The 23,513-nt window shown below is 45.0% G+C and overlaps 1 protein-coding gene across 1 annotated transcript in view; it reads right to left on the reverse strand.

Moving 5' to 3' along the window:
- Positions 1–23,513, reverse strand: part of Wdfy3 (WD repeat and FYVE domain containing 3) — a 220,212-nt gene that overhangs the window by 157,646 nt on the left and 39,053 nt on the right. Inside the window, exon 3 of the mRNA XM_059274816.1 lies at positions 1,233–1,442. Coding sequence (XP_059130799.1) covers positions 1,233–1,412 — 180 coding nt within the window. The 5' untranslated portion in view covers positions 1,413–1,442. The remainder of the gene's footprint in view (positions 1–1,232; positions 1,443–23,513) is intronic.

Consider the following 23,513-nt stretch of genomic DNA (forward strand, 5'->3'; position numbering starts at 1 on the left):
AAGAGAGCAAGAAGAGCCGGAGTTAGGGAGGATGGAGGAGAGATGGGGACATGTGTTAGAAGGATGGGGGCACAGAGAGATGGAGTCAGGAGGAAGAAGGAATGGGGAGAGCAGCGGGAGAGAAAAGGGAAAAATCCAGAAAGAAGGACAGAGAGACAAGGGGGAGAAAGGAGTGAGAAGGGGGGTGGAGGGGGTGAGGACGGAGGAGAAATCAGAAGCTAAGCAGATTATGATATCAGGGAACAGGTCTGCAGTACTGAAGGAGCCAAAGGTGTCAGACCCCAAGACGCACCTTTGCATTACATGGACCCTTAGTCAGCAGCCAGGCACTGAGAACAACTACATAGAAATGGGGAGAGTGGAGTGTGTGAGGCAGGGGGATTGCCTATGTGGTGGCTGGAAGCAAATTCCCACATTGCTTAGTGGGAAGTGGATTAGAAAGAAACAGTGGGGAAGGAGTAGCAAACGCTGAGTTAAGAGCTTCTTCAGTGGCAGTCAGTCACATTTGGAGGACGGCAGTAGGATCTCCAAGCCTGTGCGGCTTCTAAACATCGCAGGGCTACACACTGCAAACCTCTGATCAATACCAAAAGTCATTTTCAAAAGCTGCAACAACATTGTTACACGCAAGAACAGAAACACACCAGAGCACCGAGTCTCCTTACAGTCACTGTAGCCAGTAATATCTGCTTACAGGTCAGAGAGCCAGCTAGCTGGCCAGCGCTAACTGTGATGCCTTTTTCTCTGAGATGGTCTGGGACTCACAGAGATCCGCCTGTCTCTGCCTCCTGAATGCTGGGGTTAAAGGCCACACCACCGTGCCCATGTGTGACGACTTGAGCATACAAAGGGCATTGCAATCGCACAGCAGAATAACACAGTGACAAAGTGACAGTCTCCCCTCTTCTAAAATGGAGCGAGCGAGCGAGTGCTTTCTATTCCTACATCAGGCTGAAGAGGCCAAGCCAGCACAGTGTACTCCGCCAGCTTTCAGCCCTCTCACTGTAGGAATGGAGATGTGAGTATCGCTCTAGCCCAGGCTAGCCTCCAACCTGCAATCTTCTCAGTCCCCCAGGGGCTGTAACTACAGCTGTGTGCTCATCTGGCTTACAGCAAATTGAAAAACAAAGCCAGACCCAGGCTGTCATCTCCCTGTGACTTCCCACCACCCTGACTTAGATTTCCGTGGTGGCCAACAGTCCCGGAAGGGCTGTTCAGCCAGGTGGACTCACCCTGTTAAATACCGGCAGCATCATGTACAGCTTCTCTTCCTGCTCTTTCTGGGTCATGTGCCTCGGAGGATGGCAGAGCTCAGTGAAGAGCCTGCGGAGGTGCATGAGGCCCAAGGCGTTGTCCTGCGGACTGCACTCCTCCTGCCGAGGCCGCCCCATGATCCTCTTCACCATGTTCATCTTGGCTGGTGGTGAAGCACACTGCAGATTCTGTGGGAAAATGTCAAGACAGGAACAGTCAGCAAGCCTCGGAGAACTTGAACAGTCCTAAGACTGTCCAACATCTGAGTCTGGAAATGCAGAGCTACAACTGATAAACTTCCCAGAACAGCCCTATGGACCATTCCACCTCAACCTCCTACTGGTTCCCAATTTATATAGGATGTAATGGGGCAAGTAAGAAAGGTTTGCCATTCATTTAACATCAAGTTCAAATCACAGGAAGGGGTCACAAACCTCACTACTATGAGGCTTAACCGTCAAGCATATGTAAGAGGAATAAAGTCAGAAAATGAGCCCTAACCTCAAAACATCTAAAAAAAAAAAAAAAGCCAAAAAGAAGCATAGTCCAAAACCTTACTATTTTTAACTTTAAAATGCTTTGATATGAAGGATTTTGAGCATGTGATGAACAATTTGTTAGTCTGAAAATACATAAATTAAATGGAATGATATCCCTTATGTGTTACAAATATAAAAAGATTGATCATAGAACTAAAGACCACTTTCTTAAACTGTGGTTGGAAACATCTGTCAAGTCTTGTTAATTCATCACAGTGACGGACACTTTTTAAAAGGAGCCGCAAAGGAACCAGTGGGCTGGATGTGCTAAGGATGGCTACTGACCGATGTCGCCTATTTTAGGTGAGGAAGTCTGAGTGCACACTGTGCAGTTACGTAAAGCGCATCCCTTGCTGGACCCGCAGTCGGTGAACTAAGCAATGGGTCTCAAGAACACAGGTTCAGCCGGCACCAACAGCCGTTCGGTTACTCAGACTGTGCCGGGAATTAGCCAATCTCAGACACAAAAACAGGAAATCTAACAAAGGAACCAGGAAGGCTGGGAGAACATTACGGATAAGGACAATCTGGATGAAAAGCAGTTTGTTTTCAGTCTGTAAAAAAGTAGCCATGGCCTGCTTTTATTTTTGCTATGTGGTTACATGAACTAGTGTACTACTTCAAGAAATGAAAGGCCGCGTGAAAGCAGGATCTCACCTGCTACATCTCACTGACATTTTGAAACTTTGAGAACAAGGATCTGAAGCATGTCGCCCTGGAGGATTCTGTGCAAGCTTACACCTGCACATTCTATTTCCCCTAAGGCAAGAAGGCCTGAGGGGCACCTCCCAGATGAGGGGCACCTCCCAGATGAGGGGTGCCTCCCAGATGAGGGGTGCCCCGAGATGATGTACACCTCCCAAATGAGGGGTGCCCCCAGATGAGGTGCACCTCCCAGGTGAGGTACACCTCCCAGATGAGGTGCACCCTCCCAGATGAGGGGTGCTCCCAGATGAGGGGTGCCTCCCAGATGAGGGGTGCTCCCAGATGAGGGGTTCCTCCCAGATGAGGGGTGCCCCCAGATGAGGTACACCTCCCAGATGAGGTGCACCTCCCAGATGAAGGGTTCCTCCCAGATGAGGGGTGCCCCCAGATGAGGTACACCTCCCAGATGAGGTGCACCTCCCAGATGAAGGGTTCCTCCCAGATGAGGGGTTCCTCCCAGATGAGGTACACCCCCCAGATGAGGGGTGCCCCCAGATGAGGGGTGCCCCCAGAGGAGGTACACCTCCCAGGTGAGGTACACCTCCCAGATGAGGTGCACCTCCCAGATGAGGGGTGCTCCCAGATGAGGGGTGCCCCCAGATGAGGGGTGCCCCCAGATGAGGTACACCCCCCAGATGAGGTGCACCCCCCAGATGAGGTACACCCCCCAGGTGAGGTACACCTCCCAGATGAAGGGTTCCTCCCAGATGAGGGACAGCCAGGCTGCCTCAAACTCTGCCTCTGGCGGTGCTGGGTGTGTGGGGTGGCTACTGTGATCATATATCCTGAAGAGCCCCACTGCAGCAAAGAGTGCTTGGACATATAGGCAAAGGGCCGAAAACATTTAACCACACAGTAACAAACAAAAACGAGCCCGGTTCAAGGCTGTCCAATATATTCATTTTTGGAAAATACAACTTAAGTCTGCCAAATGTTAATAAAAGGATTTCAGCAAATACATTCAAGAGGCCTACTACTGTGCTAGTATTTTACAGTCCTGAAAAATCTCTAAATGAAACGTAAGATTGGAAATGATCAGTAAGCATGCACACGGGGCAGCCCATAACTGCTTGTAACTCCAGTTCCAGGGGTTCAGATGCCCTCTTCTGGCCTCTGTAGGCACCTGCACACATGTTGTACACATAAAATCACATAGGAGTACACACACATACACAGCAAGATAAAAATCTTGTAAAAACAAACAAACAAAAACAAACTAAAAAGTGAGGCTTTTGTACATCTACCCTTTCAGCAAACATTGATTATACAATTCTGCGCCGCCACTGTAGTCACAGGGCTGCGTATTAGATGTCCAGAACTCTGCACCCTTAACCAACAGCTCTTCCATTTCCCACCAGCTCTGGTGTGACAACCACCCTACTGTGCTGATCTGTCATCTAAGTGGCAACATGCAGTGTGTATACTTGCAAAGATACCTCAATTCACACGTAACGTAATGTGCTCGAGGCTCATCCATACTGTTTGCAAATAAAAGGGTTTTTTGTGTTCTCTAAGGCAGAATACTATTCCACTGGGTATATATACTCTTACCATTTTTTAATCCATTTATATATTGTCTTAGTTCCTGTTCTATGGCTTTGAAGGGACAACATGACTGAGGCAACTTATCAAAGAAAGCATTTAACTGGGGGCTTGCGTACAGTTTCACGTAGCAAGTGTTAGTCCGTGATCACCATGACGGGGAGCGCAACAACAGGCGGGGATAGCACCGGACCAGCAGCTAAGAGTTTGTATCTTATCCACAAGATGGGGAGAGAGAGAGAGACAGAGACAGAGACAGAGACACAGAGAGAGAGAGACAGAGAATGACTGGGCCTGGGATGGGCTTTTGAAACCTCAAGGCCCACTCCCAATGATATACTGCCTCCAACAAGGTCACACTTCTTTATACTTCCTAAGCATCTACCAATTGAGAATCGAATATTCATATATATGTATGAGTCTATGGGGGCCATTCTCATTCAAACCATATCAAGAAGCATGTAGGTTGTTTCTACATCTTGGCCACTGTAAATAACTCTAAGGCAAGTATGGGAATGGAGGTATCTGAGATCAATTTCTTTTCTTTCCTTTTTAAGATTTTTTAAATTTATTATGTATAGTGTTCTGCCTGCATGTATGCCTGCATGCCAGAAGAGGGCGCCAGATCTCATTACAGATGGTTGTGAGCCACCATGTGGTTGCTGGGAATTGAACTCAGGACCCCTGGAAGATCAGCCAGTGCTCTTAACCTCTGAGCCATCTCTCCAGGCCCCTGAGATAAATTTCATGTCAATATCTAGAAGAGAATTGCTGGATCATTACATAGTTCTAATTCTGGTGGTTTTAAGGAGCCTCTACACGGTTTTCTGTAATGGCTGTATCAGTGTACATGCTTATAGATAGTATTACAAAAGATTTTTTGCCGGGTGGCGGTAGCATACACCTTTAATCCAAGCACTCGGGAGGCAGAGGCAGGCAGATGTCTGTGAGTTCAAGGCCAGCCTGTTCTACAGAGTGAGTTCCAGGATAGCCAGGACTGTTTCACAGAGAAACTCTGTCTCGAAAATAAATAAATAAATAAATAAATAAATAAATAAATAAATAAATAAATAAATAAATAAATAAATGCCTCTTTCCACCTGGCCAACACCTATTACTGTCTTTCAAGGAAACAGCCAGGTTATCTAACAGGTACAGGTGCAGCTCATGGTTTGGGTTTGCATATCCCCGATGCCTGAACACATTTTCATATAATCGTCACTCACTGGAATGTCTTCTTTTGAGAAGTATTTGTCCAGATCATTGACTCAGTTTTTTTTTTTTTTTTTTTTTTTTTTTTATGGTTTTTCGAGACAGGGTTTCTCTGTGTAGCTTTGCGCCTTTCCTGGAACTCACTTGGTAGCCCAGGCTGGCCTCGAACTCACAGAGATCCGCCTGGCTCTGCCTCCCGAGTGCTGGGATTAAAGGCGTGCGCCACCACGCCCGGCTTGACTCAGTTTTTAAGTGGCTTATCTGGGAATGTACTGCTAAGTTGTTGGGATCTCCTGTATAGTTGGGATCTCGACCTCTGACAGACACATGCACTGCAGATGTCCCCTCCTAGGCTGCCTCTTCTTGCCCGCTTGCCTCCTTTGCTGTGCGGAAGGTTTGCGACTACTGCAATCTCATCCTACTGCTCTTGGTGACTAAACTTTGTGTCATACCCAACCATACTATTTCCTAAACCAACAGCAAGAAGCTTCCCCCTGCTTTTCTCTAGCAGCTCTCGGTTTTTCTGCACTATTTTGCCTTGGTTCTTACAGATCCTGTACAGTGCTTCATTTCAGCTTTCTGCATTTGGGTACTGTACGGGCTGACCACGTGTCACTTGACACAAGCTAGAATCATCAGAAGACTGAGCCTCAGTCGAGGAAAGGCCTTCGTGAGATCTAGCTATAAGGCATTTTCTCATTTAGTCATCAGTGGGGGAGGGCCGAGCCCTTGGTGGGTGGTGCCATCCCTAGGCTGGTGGTCCTGGGGTCTATAAGAAAGCAGGCTGAGCAAGCCATGAGAAACAAGCCAGTTATCAGCACCCCTCCACGACCTCTGCATCAGCTCCTGTCTCCAGGTTCCTGACAGTTTGAGTTCCTGTTCTGACTTCCTTCAAATGCAAACAGTGATGTGGAAGTGTAAGCCAAATAAACCCTTTCCTCCCAACTTGCTCTTTGGTCACGGTGTTTCAACACAGCAATAGAAACCCTAACTAAGACATATACTCAGTTTTCCCCCATTTATTATACAGGGACTGTCTTTGCCCATTGTGTGTTCTTGGTACGTTTGCTGAGGGGCGTTTACTGTAAATCCAGGGACTTACTTCTTGCTCTCCATTTTGCTCTTCTGCTCCGCTGATCTAAATGTTAAAGTTACTATAGATTTGTGGCATAACTCTTACCCCAGCACCCAGAGGCCGGGACAAGAGGGTCTTGACAAAAACCAAACACAATACTTCATGCTGAAAACCAATAGAGTAAAGAGCGGGAACCTGCATGGCTCCAGGAGAAGGCAGAGCTCTTAGACCTGGGCCTCAGTCTCTTTCACTGTGACAGCTTTCCTCATGGCCTTTTGGTAAAACACAAACGACACCATTTATATGATGAGCTGAGTGCATTGCTGACACTCAGGAAATATTCATTTTCTTCCTTTACCTTGGGCATGAAACTTCATTCCTTTTTGCAACTGTGAAAATGGTTTTATCAAGTAAAAATTCTTTTTTTTTTTAAGATTTTATTTATCATATATACAGTATTCTCCATGCAGGAATGGCTACATGCCAGAAGGGGGCACCAGATCTCATTATGGATGGCTGTGAGCCATCATGTGATGGCTGGGTATTGAACTCAAGAACCTCTGGAAGAACAGGCAGCGCTCTTAACCTTTGAGCCATCTCTCCAGCCCCAAGTAAAAGTTCTTTAATAAAGTAAAAAAGTAATATATACCCTTAAGAATGTTACAGAGACTTGCAAAATGATGAAACACACATACATATATACCTACACAAACATATATATCCTTATTACTACTACTATTGATTAGGGAGACACAGACAGACATATAAATACAATCAATTCTCCAATGGATGTTCAAGAAGAGAGTTTACTTGGTTTAGCTTTTGGATACAGGGTCTTGCTACTGTGTGACCTACTGTATGACCTCAGGCTTACCTCACACTAAATTCATGACAAGCCTCCGGCCTGAGCCGCCTAAGAGCTGAGGCCATAGGCCTGTGCAACCAAGCCCAACTAAAGAACAGAATTATAAAGCAAAAGATTAGAGAAATATGCAAGATGCACAGTGGGAGGATAAACTATGGAATTATATTTGGGGAGGAATATTAACAGGGTTTTTTGTTATGAAGATTGTGTTTAATAGGCTTTCCAACAGAAATCATAATTTTTTTCCCACAAGAAAAAGTGTTTGTACTGCCAACAGGAGGGTATTTAAATATCAGTGGGATAATGTTCCTTAATCCAGACAGCACTCCTTAATCTAACCTTTTATGTTAATGCCTGAAAACCACTTTACACTTCCCTTCCAAAATCCTTTAAAAGGATTTTCATCATTCATCACAGAAGCACAAGGACCAAGTGAATAATCTGCCCTTTAATATACTTTGCAGTCACCAGCTGCTTCCCAGAGGCCAGTCTGAAAACTTCCAACAGCTTTGCTAAGTGACTATCTTAGGAGAAAAAGAAACAGCTTCATCAAGAAACTGCGGTTCCTCGGGCATTTCCTCCTGAGGTTTCTAAGGAAAAAAAAAAAAAATCCAGGTTTTTCTTACACTACAAGAGGGTGCTACAAGCTTCATGCAAGCTTGTGATTCAACATGTGAATCAGGAAACAACTACAGACACAGCAGAACCACAGTTAAAATTCTGTATCGGTCCCTAGCACGGAAGAGATCCAGAGGCCACTGTCACTGTTCAGAGCACCTTAAATGCTTAAGGGTGTGGTGGCCACACCTTGAGTCCTAGCATTCTGGTGGCAGAAGCAGGTGAATCTCTGTGAGTTTAAGGCTACCCAGGACATCAAGGGCTACATAGTGAGACCCGCTTAATATAGTAGTAGTGATAACAACAACAATAATAAATCAAATTCCTAACTTCTGAAGACAACTTTTTGCCTTTCAATGACAGTCATCAGAGTTTAGCTCAATGAGAGATGTTCTAAAACGATCCATCTCCTTTATAGGAAAATATTTAAGACCCATTCCCTAATATTCCCCAAGCTAAACTCATCATACGTTCAATTCTTTAAACATCTTTTCAGAGGAGAAAACATATCAGAGAAACTCAGAACCACCCCGAGAACACTCAGCAATGACAGACAGCTCTGAGCAGATACGCAGACATCTCCAAGCTAGCATCCTCGGCCACCTCCAGCTAGGGCTCCAACTGATGTTCTGCTATCAGGACAACCATGACTGATATGTGATGGACACCACAGAGGAACATTACCTTAATGAAGGTTAGCTGGTATTACTTAGTATAATTTGATTACACTATTAAATAAATTCTTGTCAGATCTACAATTCTTGCATTCTCTGAAAGCAAGTGTTTTTATATTGTATAAAAAACTTGCAAAGAATTTTTACAGATCAGTGCTTCTGTAACCCTGGCTGCCTGACAAATTTTGCATTCTAAATGTTTCTGCCGAAGTTCAGGTCAGTGTGTCCAGCTGTAACCCTTCTGCATTCTCATCTTAGACAATTCTTTGGAATTCATACCTGGATGAGATCAACCACAAAATTTCCCCATTTCTGATTTCTGCTGTGGGCTAAGGTAGAGAAAATTCTACAGTTCTTCATACTTTACCAATTATGATGGTACAATAAGCCACCACACTCCAGGAGGCAGAGGCAGGCAGATTTCTGTGACGTCAGCCTGGTCTACCGGGAGAGTTTCAGGCTTGCCAGGGTTACATAGAGAGAACCTGTCTCAAAAACCAAAAAGGGACTGTTGTGATTTCTTCTTCTTTCTATTTATAAATAAAAATAATACTTGTAAACAAAGGTATAAATGTAAACAAAATATCAGTAGCAAGTACAGAAAGAAATGATTATAGCTTATAGTAAATTATGTTTTAAAAAAAGGGCAAATTTATGAGTAAAAATACCCCAGAGTTATGACATACAAAACAAGCAGGAACAGTTCTAAGAGAAATGTAAATAAAAAATGAAGAAAGAAATGAGCCAATAAAAAATAAATAGTTTAGATTTAAAGTATTTTTAAATACTTTAGACTGTCTAATCAAATCTTAGTAACTAGAATATCTATGGAATTTTAATTAAAATCCCTAGACCTAAACAGGGAGGTGGTGGTGCATGCCTTTGATCCCAGCACTAGGGAGGCAGAGGCAGGTGGATCTCTGTGAATTTGAGGCCAGCCTAGTCTACAGAGTGAGTTCCAGGATAGCCAGGGCTGTTACACAGAGTAACCCTGTCTCAGACAAACAATAACAACAACAACAACAAAACTCACCAAAAAACAAAACAAAATGAACATCCTAGACCAACATGTACCTGAAATAAAAACCAGCCAAGCCTTGTGGCTTAGATCCATAATCCCAGCACCCAGAAGGCACGAGGATTATTAAGACAAGCCTGGGCTTCAGAGTGAGAGCCTATCTCAATGAAAACTACAAATCAACTAATCAAAATAACAAACCACTGCAGGTAAAAAGAATACATCATTACACAGGTATTAAGAATATCAGAAATGCAAATAAAAAAGAACAAATATTGCTCATCAATTTGACAAAACTAATTAATAAATTATATACTTAGAACAGCAAAAATGGAGACATGCAAACATTGCTGATTAAAATTTAAGCCAATTGTCTTGGTTAGAGCAATCTGAGAGTGTAGCTGGAATCTTAGAGAGTCTTATTAATAAAATCAAACCTGAGGCCAGTTATTGGGCTGAATGCTGGAAGATCAGAGAGACAGAACAAGCCACAGCCACCTCACCTCGCCAGTTCCTCAGCTGATCCTGTTTCCTCAGACTGGAAGCCTCTGAGTCCTCATCCAGAATGGGTATCAGCTGAACTGCTGCTCGAAAGCCTGAAAGCTTAACCAGCCAAATGCTTCTAGTTTCTGGTCTTCACGCCTTATATATCTTTCTCTTTCTGCTGTCACTCCCTGGGATTAAAGGCTCGCTTTCTGGGATTAAAGGCGTGAGTCACCATGCTTGGCTGTATCCTTGAACAGATGGATTTCTGCCTCTGGAATGCTAGGATTAAAGGCGTGTGCTACCACTGCCTATCCTCATGTTTAACATTGTGGCTGTTCTGTCTTTGACCCCAGATAAGTTTATTAGGGTTCACAACATTTTGGGAAACACAATACCACCACATGAGAGTCCCATGGTTAGTTTCTCAGCTGGTACTACATCTTCGAGGATGCTATCCTAGGAATACTAAGTGACAAAGGTACCATCCAAGGTGTAGCATGTTTTTATGACCTTTGGGTTATCATGACTTTTAGTAGGGCTGCCATTACAGCCCAGGCTAGTGAGGACTCAGCTTATAGACACACACCACCACATGAAGTGAGTGGTTTGTAACAGTAAGGTGTGGTGTGCCCAATACTGTAATTTACAGTTGTTATTAGTGTGCAGAACTAGTGACAGAAAAAATTTACAGAAAAAGCAAAACTAAAGTTTATCATAATATTAAAAAAAACATAATATATCATAACATAATAAAAAATCTTAAGCAAGATCCTTGCCTTTACAGCAGAAACCATTGAGTAAACAGGAAAAACTCTGGGACTTGGATGATGGGTGAAATCTGCTTCACATCAGAAGCCTGTGGAGCCATGAACTGGTGGAAACCTCACTGTGATGAGCTGTTGTGACGGAGTGGGCTGCAGGGGGGAGCAGCCAGCAAGAAGGGAAAGGTCCAGGTGTGTGGTCTCAGGACCAGCAAACAAAAACTGGCCAGGCTTTAAGCCAGGGGTCTCACTCTGGAGATGGGAGATCCTGGGGTCTGCCTTTGGCAAAGGGTGGGAAGACTTTCAGTAAGAAAAGGTCCCACCCAGAATACTGCCCACAGGAAGGCCAGCTCTCCAGGAGAAAGCCTTCCTCGGAGCCTTCTGTGGCCTGAGGGAAGGGCCGTTCCCAACCATGTCACCGTGCCCGTGGGCTTCAGAAGAAAGGTAAATTCAGAGTGCTGAGTTAAAACAGGAGAAGTGAAGAGTGTGTGTGTGTGTGTGTGTGTGTGTGTGTGTGTGTGTGTGTGTGTAGGGGAGAGATAAAGGCAACAGAGAAAAGTTACAAACACAGAGGACACTGATGTCCCCACAATGGCACAGCTGTAACAGCTTGAATCACTGTGTCCTGATCAATAACAAGCCATGGTGTGAAAGTCCCACAGTTGTAAAGACACTTGCCTAGAATCCCAGAACTGAGGGGCAGAGGGACCCCAGAGAGCTGGAGGCCACGCTGATCCATACACTGGATACAGGTAGCAAGAGGTACACAGTGAGACTCTGACTTTAAAAAACAAAAACCAACCAACAAACAACAAGAAGATGAGAGATGGAAAAAGCATACCATGTTAACCCCAATCAAAAGGAAAAATGGAAAAACTAGGTAAATTTCTTACATTGTCTTCATTAGAACCAGGGGAAAGTGTCAGGAGGAAAGGGGACCGTCGATGTTGGCAGTAGCTCACCATTCATTAAGGAGTGAAAGTTAACAATCCATGAGGCAGGCTCCACAGGACTAACAGAATGAGATAAAAGAGACGGTTGGGAACCTCTAGTCCTTAGACGGTACTGGGTAGATCAAACCCTCTAAGAGTTACCTTTATTTTCTCTTGGTGCAAGCCTTTAATCCCAGCATTCCAGTGGTGGCGGCACAGTCAAGAATTAAGGAGAGAAATTTCAAGCTGGCTTGCAGGGTAGTGGAGCACTTGCCCAGCATGCACAAGGCCCTGAATTTGCTCCACATCTCAAAAGACATGCACCAGAAGTCAGTAAAGACACAGGTCACCTGAACAGTACTAGCAAGCAAATGGAACCATTGCTGATGTTTATGGAACAGTCTCTTCAACAACATGCCTTCTTCTCAGTTCACACAAAACATCCACCAGGGCAGACCTCACGCTGGGCAATAAGCACAGGCCATGCAAGGTTAAAATCAGAGACCAGATGCAGTAAACCCAAAGACTACACTTGTAGTCACACACCTGTAATCCCAGCCATTAGAAGCGAGTGGCAAGAAGATTCAGCTCAAGTCACCCTCTACTGCATAATTTGAGGCTAGACCCTGTCTCCAAAGCCAAAACCAAACAGAAAGTTGGGCACAGTGGTTTGTACCTGAAAGTCTAGTGCTCCTGAGGTTGAACACAGGTCCTAGGTCAGCCTGGGCTATGTGATAAGATCCTGTCTCAAAAAAAAAAAACAAAAACAAAAACAAATGAACAGCAAAAACAGAAAGAAAGAAAGAAAGAAAGAAAGAAAGAAAGGAAGGAAGGAAGGAAGGAAGGAAGGAAGGAAGGAAGGAAGGAAGGAAGAAAGAGAGAGATAGAGGGGAGGAAGAGAGGGAGGGAGGGAAGAAGAGCGGGAGGGCAGGAAGGCAAGCAAAAACGGAAATCAACAAAACCAAAACCTAGCTCTTTGAACTGACTGATCAAATTAAATTGTATCTCACACTACAGGACTGGTACCCTGTCTTAACAGTGTCCTCCACCACTCTGGAATTACCTTGTGAATAGCAAAGCAGACATCACAACATTTGAGTCTCTATTCCTGAGAATACATTAAAACAACTCTAATATCTGAGTTCTCAGACTCCCTGGCCTCATGTACCCCACCGCCTCACCTCTCAGGAGATGTCCAAATTCTCTAGGAAGGAAGCCCCCACCCTAGCCCCCACCCTAGCCTTGGCGATCCTTTCAGTGATCTGCTGTCATCTCTCCCAAGAATGCACCCTCCTCAGCTTTGCCTACCAGCAAAGTACTCGGCCTTGAGGTCACCTTCTCAGGGCTGAGTGATCCCCAAGTGTCCAGGCAGCTTTATCCACAGGGACATTCTGCTTATAGTAGGACTTAGAATACTCTGTCTTAAGTGTAGACCAAAATTCCTGGAAAAAAGACACACCCGCTTGACCACAGGATGACTGTACCTTCAGTGATTGTGGAGAGGTCGGTATGTTGCAAGGTTTAATTACAAACTATCTTGGGCTAGCTCTGCCCTTACTAGCCATATTAGGTAAATCTCTGGAATGTACAGGCCACTAACTGCACCACTCAAAAGGCTCAGAATGCCATCAGACAGCCTGAGGCTGCTGCTGGGATCCCTCCTCTCCCTGGAGCTCCGGCCTGAGTTCACAGCAATGCTCTCTAAGTGCCCGGCTTACAGGGCTCTTTGTGCTGTTATGTCTGTTACTATGCTACCACTTTGGAATATGGAATTTGGAGAAACTGGAATCTGTATTCCCAGGCTATGGTCACTCATATGTGGCTCCAGGATAAACTGTCATAGGCAGGAGTGGAGAGCAAGCAACAATTATCATCATCATCATCATCATCATCTATTTAAGATATATTTACTAATGAATGGGTTTGCTCTCACCAATCTAATAATTTCTTCAGCAGTGGGAACCAAATCTTACTCAGGTTCAGTCTGTGATGGGCAAATACATTAAAAAAATAAACAAACGTCACTTGCTTACTAAGTGGAAAAACGAGATTTTTTTCTCAAGTTATTCTACTCTCTGGGCAGGCCAGATTCATTCATTATTCCACAAAAAGCTAAATATTATAGTCTGTAATTTTTTTAAACTTGTAATTTTTGTACCCTACTTCTTACCAAATGAAAATCCTTCACAACCCCCCTGAATTATCGCCGAACAAAAGCTGTGTTAAGCATCTGTCTAAGGTGAAAAGGTACCAATTTGCTTAGAGACAACTTCTTGCTGTCTGGCCGTCGTCTCCCTTACTGCTCCATGAACCCCGCACATCTAACTGAGGTCTCCAATCCTTACCCCTGCAGAGGGTCCAGGGCTCCGTGAAAAGGAAGAGGCCTGTGGATAAGTGATTGCTCTGCCACTTCACGGGTCCTTAGTGTGTGGCCCCTGTACTGCCGGACTCGTCACACCCCAGAACTCCGACCTCATCCATCCATAGCCAGCGCCTCAGTGCTCACTAAGGAGCTTTAAATCTTGTGGGAGCCCACAGTGACTCCAGCTTGTGGCTTGATTCCATCCTGACTCAAGGTAAGAGAGTTCAAGCTTGTCTTTGCCCCTTAAGGCTGGATAACAGGATGTTCGGGCACAGGTGTGCTTACCAGATGTCTGCAGAATTAAGGAGGTGTTTAAGCTCTGTTTGTTCTTTGAACCATGGTGTCCTTGAGAGGGGGAGGTCTTTTGCTCCCCTTGCTTTGGGTATAAAAAGGCTGTGAGAAGCCGGGCAGTGGTGGTGCACGCCTTTAAGCCCAGCACTCGGGAAGCAGAGGCAGGCGGATCTCTGGGAGTTCGAGGCCAGCCTGATCTACAAAGTGAGTTCCAGGAAAGGTGCAAAGCTACACAGAAAAACCCTGTCTCAACAAAAAACAAAACAAAAAGGCTGTGAGAAATAAACTCCGGGCTGCTACAGTATTCACTGAGAGCTCTCCTGACTCTGTTTTTCTATCTCTGTTTTTTCTCAGTCCTCACTCCCCTATTCAGGACTGTTCAACAGGTCAGGCAGGAACTGACAAAATCTTAGCTCAGCTGCCCCTTTTTGGAGAAAGCATCCCCAACCACCCAATTTCACAGGCAATCGCTCTTTTTTGTTCCCACAGTGCACTGTGCAATGTCTATTTTTCCAACACCAGATCCCTCCCCTCCTAAAAAAGTATGCGGTACAGAGGGCAAAGGTGATATCCCCACTCAACTTTTCTTGCCCAACACCTGATGAGTTCCTGGTAAATAAGAAACAGACAAAGACGCACACCTTTAATCCCAGCACTGGGGGGGAGGGGGCAGCATCAGGTGGATCTCTGTGAGTTTTGAGGCCAGCCTGGTCTACAGAGCTGGTTGCAGGACTACATAGTGAGACCCTGTCAGAGAGATGAGACAGTCAGAGAGACAGACAGACTGTTTAATGCATAAGTAAAGATGATTAGTATAGTTGAGATGAATAAACTAAAGGTATCTTGAGACAAAGACAAGGGAAGGTGATTTAGAATGAGTCAGTAATACACACCCGTGATCTCAGAGCTCGGGAAGCAGAGGCAGGAAGATCTCAAATCGGAGACCAGCTTGGGCTACATTAAAGACCCTAGTAGATCTGTAATGTTAGCACTCAAGAGTCTGAGACAGGAGGATTGTAAGATCCAGCCAGACTGAGATAAGGTAAGACCCCATTTCAAAAATCAAAACAAGGAAGAATAAATTTGGAGGCTCGGGGAAATAGGGCAGTAGCTGAGCATTTGCCTAGTATGTCTAAGACCCGTGCTAAAACAATGGTGCTCCACCCCTCTGTGGGTGGAGACAGAAGAAATGTGAGTTCAAGGCCAGCCAGTACTACATAGTGAAGTTAAAGCTGCACCTGGGTACAGAGCTTGCTTGTCTGAGTCCCTGCTTCTCACCTAAATTGCTGTCACAGTGTATGTAAACTCCATGCAAATATCAATGTCATTATGTCTGTTTTAGCAAAACTGGAATTACCCAGGTTGCTCACGGGACTTTGTTTCCAGACTTCCTCAAAATGCGTCTGCCCATTAAGCACAGAGTTCCATTGATGTCGACACAATGTACTGCAGTCAGTACTGTTGAATTCCAGCCATAATGGCTTTGCTGAAATTGAATTCCTAGAGTGTCTGCCATGTATAAAACATCACAGAAACACCAGCTGTAGTCTTCACCATCCACGGTGTGACAACATGCCTTTTTCCAAAGTTCCAAACTATCAGTGCATACTGGTCTTAAAGGTGAGGAATCAGACCACCATAAGCTAAGAGAGCAGTCCTCAACATCTGATGGACCAAACCACCATAAACCAGGAGAGTGGTCCTCAACATCTGGATGGGCCAGACCACTATAAGCTAAGAGAGAAGTCCTCAACATCTGGATGGACCAAACCACCATAAGCTAAGAGAGCAGTCCTCAACATCTGGATGGACCAAACCACCATAAACCAGGAAAGTGGTCCTCAACATCTGGATGGTCCAGACCACTATAAGCAAAGAGAGAAGTCCTCAGCATCTGGATGAACACATGCAGCTCTCTGAACCTGTATGCATGTTGCAACCTGAGGCTTTCTTTTGCTTGAAATGAAAACTCAACATTTTTAACTGCCTGACAATTTATCATGGATACCTGATTCTTCTTAATCCTAAGGCAATCTGAACGCATGGCCACAGAAAAACCCCAGTTACTAACTCCAAGATCCATGTCAACCCATTCTCTATCTCTGACCCTCCGCAAGAGCAGCTGCAGCCACTCACTCCTCTGCTTTCGCCACCACAGCATTACACACTAATGGGAAATAGGCTTGTTTTTAAAGAGCATCGCTATGTAGGCCAGACTGGACTCGAACTCATGATCCTCCTGCCTCACACAATCTCCTGAGTGTTGCGGGGTGGGCAACAACAAAGATGAAAAATATTCCCTACGCTCAGTGTGAAAACGAATGTTCAACAAAACTAGACACACACACATACAGCTTTGTCAAAATTAAAGCCACTATACATGCAAATCAACAAAAGAAAAGCAAACTAATAACACACATATCCCAAACTGGGGAGGGGGTAACAACCTGTGACACCTACAAGTTTACAGTGAGCCAAAATAAATCTTTCCCCACGAAACTAAAAGAGCTTCACACTGACATAAAGCAGGTAAGGCCTCAGCCAAGATACCTGTATTGTCATCCCTAGGATGCCTGTTAGCTTCCCAGGTGAAAGGGACTTTGCAAGGACAGATGTGGTAACAAGTGTTTGTTTTTTAAGATTTTGTATTATTTTTACTTTATGTGTATGAGTGTTTTTCCTGCATGTAAGTGCACCATGTGTGTGCAGTACCCTTGGGGGCCAGAAGAGGGTACTGAAGATCCCTGGAACTGAAGTTACAGACAGCTGTGAGCAAGTGCTCTTTCTTAACTGCTGAGCCATCTTTCCAGCACATGCATTTGATCTCAGTAGGCACATCTCTGTGAGTTTCAGGCCAGCCTGGTCTACACAACTAAACCCACCCAGCAAGGCCTGCATAGTGAGATCTGCCTCAAAACATAAATCAATAAAAAGGGCCTTGTAAATATGACGCAGTCAAGGACCCTTGGGATAGAAGAGTGTTGTGTGCGATCACAAAGGCAGAGGGAGGAGTATGAGAGACAGACTAGATGTGGCTGTGGAGCAGGTCAGGAGGTGCAGCCGTGAGCCAGGAACATGGTGGTCCAGAAGCTGACAGAGGAGTATGAGGCTCACATCACCCCACCCCTGACGCCTTCAGGAGGACACAGCTCTGGACACCGGCATTTTTGCACTGTTAGATCAATTTCAGACTTCTGACCTCCAAGACCAAAAGATAAAAACTTGTGTTGCCATTTGCCAATAAGACCGTGGTAACTACACAACAGTGGGGAAAGAACACAACACTACAGGTTCAGCGTGACAGTAATGTGGTCTAGCCTTAGCTAGTGGCACTGAACATGCTCATGCCATCTCATCCAGCAGCTCTACTCCCAGGCACTCGCCCAGATACACTCCTGCATGTGTGCAGGATGTGTGGAGATCGAACATGGTCTGAACTGGTAATCTGACAGAAGTGTCCATCCGGAGAAGAGAATCTGCGATTTACTTACTAATGGAAACCAACAAACTACACGGAACAGTCTGGGTTCATTTCCGGAGTTAAAATGTATAAAAAAGTAAGTTGAAAGACATAACATACTACATAATACCACTTTTTGAAATAAAACTTCAGAACAAAACCAGACATCCCTACATACACATCCATATTAATACACTGTTTTGTGGGAACGTGTGACGCTACAATGTACCTTGTTCATATTCTCACACACAAAGCTGGGGAGCAAGAGGCAGAGTGTGGGTAGCTCCCAGGAGACAGGCACAGCTTCTGGATCGCACAGGGACAGGCACTAGTACTGTTTGGTGGGGGTGTTTTCTGTTTTTCCAATTTAGTCTCACGTCCGTGTTTTCATATCATGAAACAGATCTTGCTGCTTATAAATCTTGAAAACTTTTGCATCACACATATCAGTCGCTACATGTTGCGTGAGCCACTTTACTGTCCCCCTCCTTTCTCAGTCTGTGGACACTCCCCTCACTCGCAGGTCACAGGGGATCAAAAAATTCATTGGTGTTTATTTGATGGCAAATTATCTTTTCTTAAAACTATTAGAAAAAGGATATCCTTGGTTTATCTCAGACATAAAGATAAAGAACACAGTTATTCCTGAAGCACCTTGCAAGGAAGAAAGGACATCTAAGGCAAATATCTGTCTATACAGCGAGCCTCTTTCTCAGCCTGTCACATCGTACCTCGTTTACTGAGTGGGTAAATCCAAGTGTCATCTGCTTCCATGAAGCACTTTTATTGAACTCTTACTAAATTGAAATCATAAAAGACTCTTAAGACCAGTTTATCAGCTTCTCTCTCTCTCTCTCTCTCTCTCTCTCTCTCTCTCTCTCTCTCTCTCTCTCTCTCTCTCTCAGTGTGTGTGTGTGTGTGTGTGTGTGTGTGTACAGCAACTTTGTAATTACAGAACAAAGCACAGAACACAATGCTTCATGCAATCTGCAAAGCTCTACCTGGGAAACGCTGCTTCAGGAGTGTGAATCCTTACTAGGTAGCATGGATGAGAGCTGAATTTAGCCTTACGACAGCTCTGCTCGAAAGATGTCCATTTCTGCATCCTACCTGCGGGCCTGCCGTCCATCACCTCACACCCACTTAGCTGGAATCCACAGACACTGCTCCTTACCTGCTAAAGAGCACGGGGCGGCCCACACCAAGCCCTTCCATCAGGAGGTGCTGCCGGCCAACAGTCAATGACCTAGTCTGACCCATGAGGCCGTTTCTCAACGTACCAGGGCAGTAAAGCATCAGGATTTATGAAGGGGATTTCCAGCGCACACATGACTACAACAATTGCTTTAAAATACACTTCATGTCAGATCAGTGACCCGTGGGCTCTGTTGTTGTTGCTGTTGTTGACATCACAATATCTTACACGCCATGGATGCTGTTTGTGTGTGTGCAGGTGAGCACAGGGGCAGAGGCTGGAGGCTAACTAACACTGGTTGTCTTTCTCAGTCATGAGCCATCTGACTTGAGACAGGGTCCTTAAATGAACCTTAAGCTCCATTTCAGCTAGGCTGGCTGGCTCTCTGGCCCCTGGGACCTGCCTCTCCAGCACTGGGTTTCTGGGGGTGTATGCTGCAGTGCCCAGCATGTACAAGGTCCTGGGGACTGAACTCAGGTTCTCATGCCTGAGCAATAAGCACCCCACTGATTAAGCCAGCTCCCTAGCACTGAACACATCATCTTAACAGGCACATGACAGACCAGGGCTGCATGAAAGAATGAGGCAAAGGACACTCTTGCTGACAGTAAACTTTTTCTGTAAATCTTCCACCACAATTATTTTGAAGACATATACTATCTACTATTTAGTCATTCAGCAAGGACATGTGAATGGGAAAGGCTGGGTACTATGAAAGTCTCAAAGAAACACTCTTCAAAATATAAGTGGCATTACTAATGATACATCAGACACAAAAAGCCCTCGTTACTGAATCAGACTGTGCATCAGAGTGTTGCACGACTCCTAAATGGTCTTATAATAAAAACCCGGAGCCAGATATTGGGGCAAATGCTGAAAGATCAGAGAGACAAAGGAACAAGCCACTGCCATGTCTCACCTCTCCAACTCCACAAATCCTCAGACTGAATGTCTCTGAGTCCTCAGCCGAAAAGGCTCTCTAGTTCCTGTCTCCTCATGTCTTATATGCCTTTCTCCACCCAGACATTTCACTTCCTAGCTCAAACTTCCTAGTGCTGGGATTAATGGCGTGTGTGCTTCCCAAATACTGGGATTAAAGGTGTGTATCACCACTGCCTGTCTCTGTTTCTCTCCTAGACTGGATCAATCTCACATAGCCCAGTGTGGCCTTGAACTCACAGAGATCTAGATGGATCTCTGCCTCCCAAGTGCTAAGATTAAAGGTATGTATGCCACCACTGCCTGGCCTCTATGTTTAACTCTGTGGCTGGCTCTGACCTCTGATCTTCAGGCAAGCTTTATTTCTTAGAATACTAACATCACCACATCAGAGAGCTATTAATTCTCTTCTGTTTCGGCAAAAGGATCTATATAATATTCCACAAATGGAAAATACATTTTCAGTCTCGAGTTTGGGGAAGGAGGACTAGTGTCATTCACACAACTGAGGGATGGGGACTGGAGAGCAGAGCAGGGCCAAGGGGGAAAGAGTGAGACGCTGTGTCTCTGATCCTTGCAGCACTATGGAAACGTAAGACTGGCCACCATAAATAGCCATGTCCTAGTCACGTCACTTCACTGTTGATCACATGGGGCTTATTTTAAAAACCACCTTTGGGGAAGACTGAGAGAGAACACCCCTCTTCCCCTGTTCTCTTCTTCCTCCTCCTCTTTTTTAAATTTTGAGACAGTGCCTCACTATGCAGCCCTAGTTGTCCTGGAACTAATTATGTAGACCAGGCTGGCCTGGCACTCACAGAGATCCTCCTGCCTCTGCCTCCCAAGTGCTGGGATTAAAGAAGCGCACAAGCATGCCCTGCTTACTAAGTTGACTCCATCCATCCACTACAGTGTGTTTTCAAAACCCGTGTGACACACTGACACCACTTGAAACGTGTCGCCCTTCTAACTTGTAGGGGAAGTCAGTCTGTGCAGCAGCACATGGATCGGTTCACTATATTTTCTTCTAGTGGCCCATCTTCCTCTCTGAAGGAATAGTGAGTGTCATGCAATAAAATACATAAATGGCTCCCGGCATAAAGGGTGGGTGAGGCGAACCTTGCTGGTCTCTTCTCCCACTGAGGACAGCTCACACGGAGTTGAGGAAAAGGGCAAAGACAAGTGCAATGGAAACACAGGCTGAACATGGCTGGCAGTCCGCATTTGACAACTAAAATAAAATAATAATCTGCTGCGTATTTAATGTCTGGGCTTGTGATTCTAAAGGCTGAAACAGAAAACACAGCCTGTGGAGGAAATGACTGCTCATTTCGTCATGTAACTTCTCTCAGGAACACATGGGACATACTATTTCGATGGTCACAATATTAATGTATGTATGTATGTTTGTAGTGTCTCATGTTAAATACATATTAAACATACATTTCAGAAATGACACACTGGACTGAGCCTTTCCCCTCGTATCTGGGTCTCTAGTTCATGGACCACCACCAGGATGCAGCTTCATGCCACCGTCTCCTCGGCAGTGTTAGTTCCTCAAGGACCGACCCTGGTGCCTGTGTCCTGTGAACTCTCTCCTGCTCCTTGGCTGGTGTCTTCTTGTATCAGTCTGGTTTGATTACCATGGTTTGGCAGGGGCTGTTTTCAGTCTGAGACTAAATCAACTGTCCGGTCCTCTGAACACTGTTCCTTCTGAGCTACCTCGAGTGCACAGACAAGGGTTTAACCCTCTAGCAGCCATATGACTCTTTTAACATATATACTGGAAATACTTGATTCATGTCAGTAAGTACAACGATGTAATATTTAGATGTAATTGCATTAGATTTCTTAATTGGTTTAAATATAAAAACGGTGTGATCTAGTATTCTAACCGGTTTCTTGAAATACACAGACGCCTAAGCAGGTGATCACATCTGATGATGCGAGTTCAACCCCTGGGACCAACACGGGAGAAGGCAGGCACCGGCTCCCAGAGGTGGTCCTCTGACCTACACACGCACACAAGTAAATACAACGTAATGAATCTTAAATCACTGCACAGATGATCTGCAACTCGGGGTGGTTTGACTTACAATTCGACAACTGTATCATGACAACAGTGAGATGCATTCGGGAGACACTGCAGGACAGACTGTCAATTCTGATCTTTTCTAGGACTAGCCATATGCGGTGCTGTCTATTCCAGGCAGAGGCAGCAAGCCACAGTTCCCCGTCAACCACCAAACAAAGGAGACACTGATGCGCGGCGGCACAGCACGATGCCAAGGTGTGACTCTCGGCACGTTACCAATATTTTGCTTTTGGTATTCACAGAGTTTCCAATGTACTGTTTTGTTGTTGTTCGTTTGTTTGTGTACATGGCCTGGTAATAAATCAAAGAACAACTGTAATGAAATTTACCTGCTTTCCAGTCCCTGTTTTTTTCATTTTTAAACATTAAACTTTATTTTCTAGAAAAATCAGAATTTGAAATGAAGTAAGTTAGATAGAATATTGTGAACCCACTGAAAAGAGAGGGAACTTGACAGAATGAGATATCTGAGTGATCTTGAACTGGACAGTTAGTTACCAGACTTTACAAATTCCCAAATCAGCGAGATACAGCAATCCTAATGAAGACAGGCAAACTGGGACACACCGGGATGCCTCAATGAAGCAGCCACCAGGAGGATCAGATTAAACAGGAAGTGCACACAGTGCCTAGGAGATCAGTGTCTATGTGGACAGGCACCACAGACCGAGAACATGCTGGCAGAGGGCTCTAAGGGAACGCCTGCATCCTCAAGACCTCTCACCCAGCTCTGTATCCAGAGATGCTCACATGTGGCACTTACACAAGAAGGTCTCTGTGCTCTCTTCCTGGTGCAGGGTCTTGGAGGCTACTAAAGGCCATCACGTTGAGAAAATGAATAGGTAGGGCGGTGGGACTGCTCAGCAGGGAAGGGAGTCTGCCGCCAATCTGACCTGAGTTTGATATCTGGGACCCACAGTCAAAGGAAAGAACCCACATCCACTCATCTTCTCACCTGCACACACACACATGAACACACGCATGTACACACACATGAACACACGCATGTACACACACTCATACATACACACAATAAAAGGTAAAACAAAAATTTTCAATAGCAAATAAAGACAAAACAAGATAATACACGACCATACAGAGCCATTTAAAATGATATAATTCACATCATTTGTAATGTGAATCCTGAAAGAACATATGATAGGTAAAAAGAACTAAGGAAGATGGTGAATATATATTATAATCTTAGTTTTTAGAAATAGAAAACACACCCATAATACATTTTCAAAAATACACATAGTAACAACAGCAGCTGACACCACCTGCTTTGGAATAGCTGTGCTTGTCCACTGTTAAAAGAACTAAAAGTAGAGACAGAAGAGACTGAGCAAGAAAAGTCCAAAGCCCTGGCTGCTCCTGCAGAGGAACCAGGTTCAGTGCCCAGCCACACCGCGTGGCTCTCAACCACCTCCTGAAGCCTCCAGCTTCAGGGGACCCAACACCGCCTTCCGGCCTCCGTGAGTACTCAACAG

Source organism: Peromyscus eremicus, chromosome 10 (assembly GCF_949786415.1).
Source record: "Peromyscus eremicus chromosome 10, PerEre_H2_v1, whole genome shotgun sequence".
In the NCBI taxonomy this organism is placed as follows: Eukaryota; Metazoa; Chordata; class Mammalia; order Rodentia; family Cricetidae; genus Peromyscus; species Peromyscus eremicus.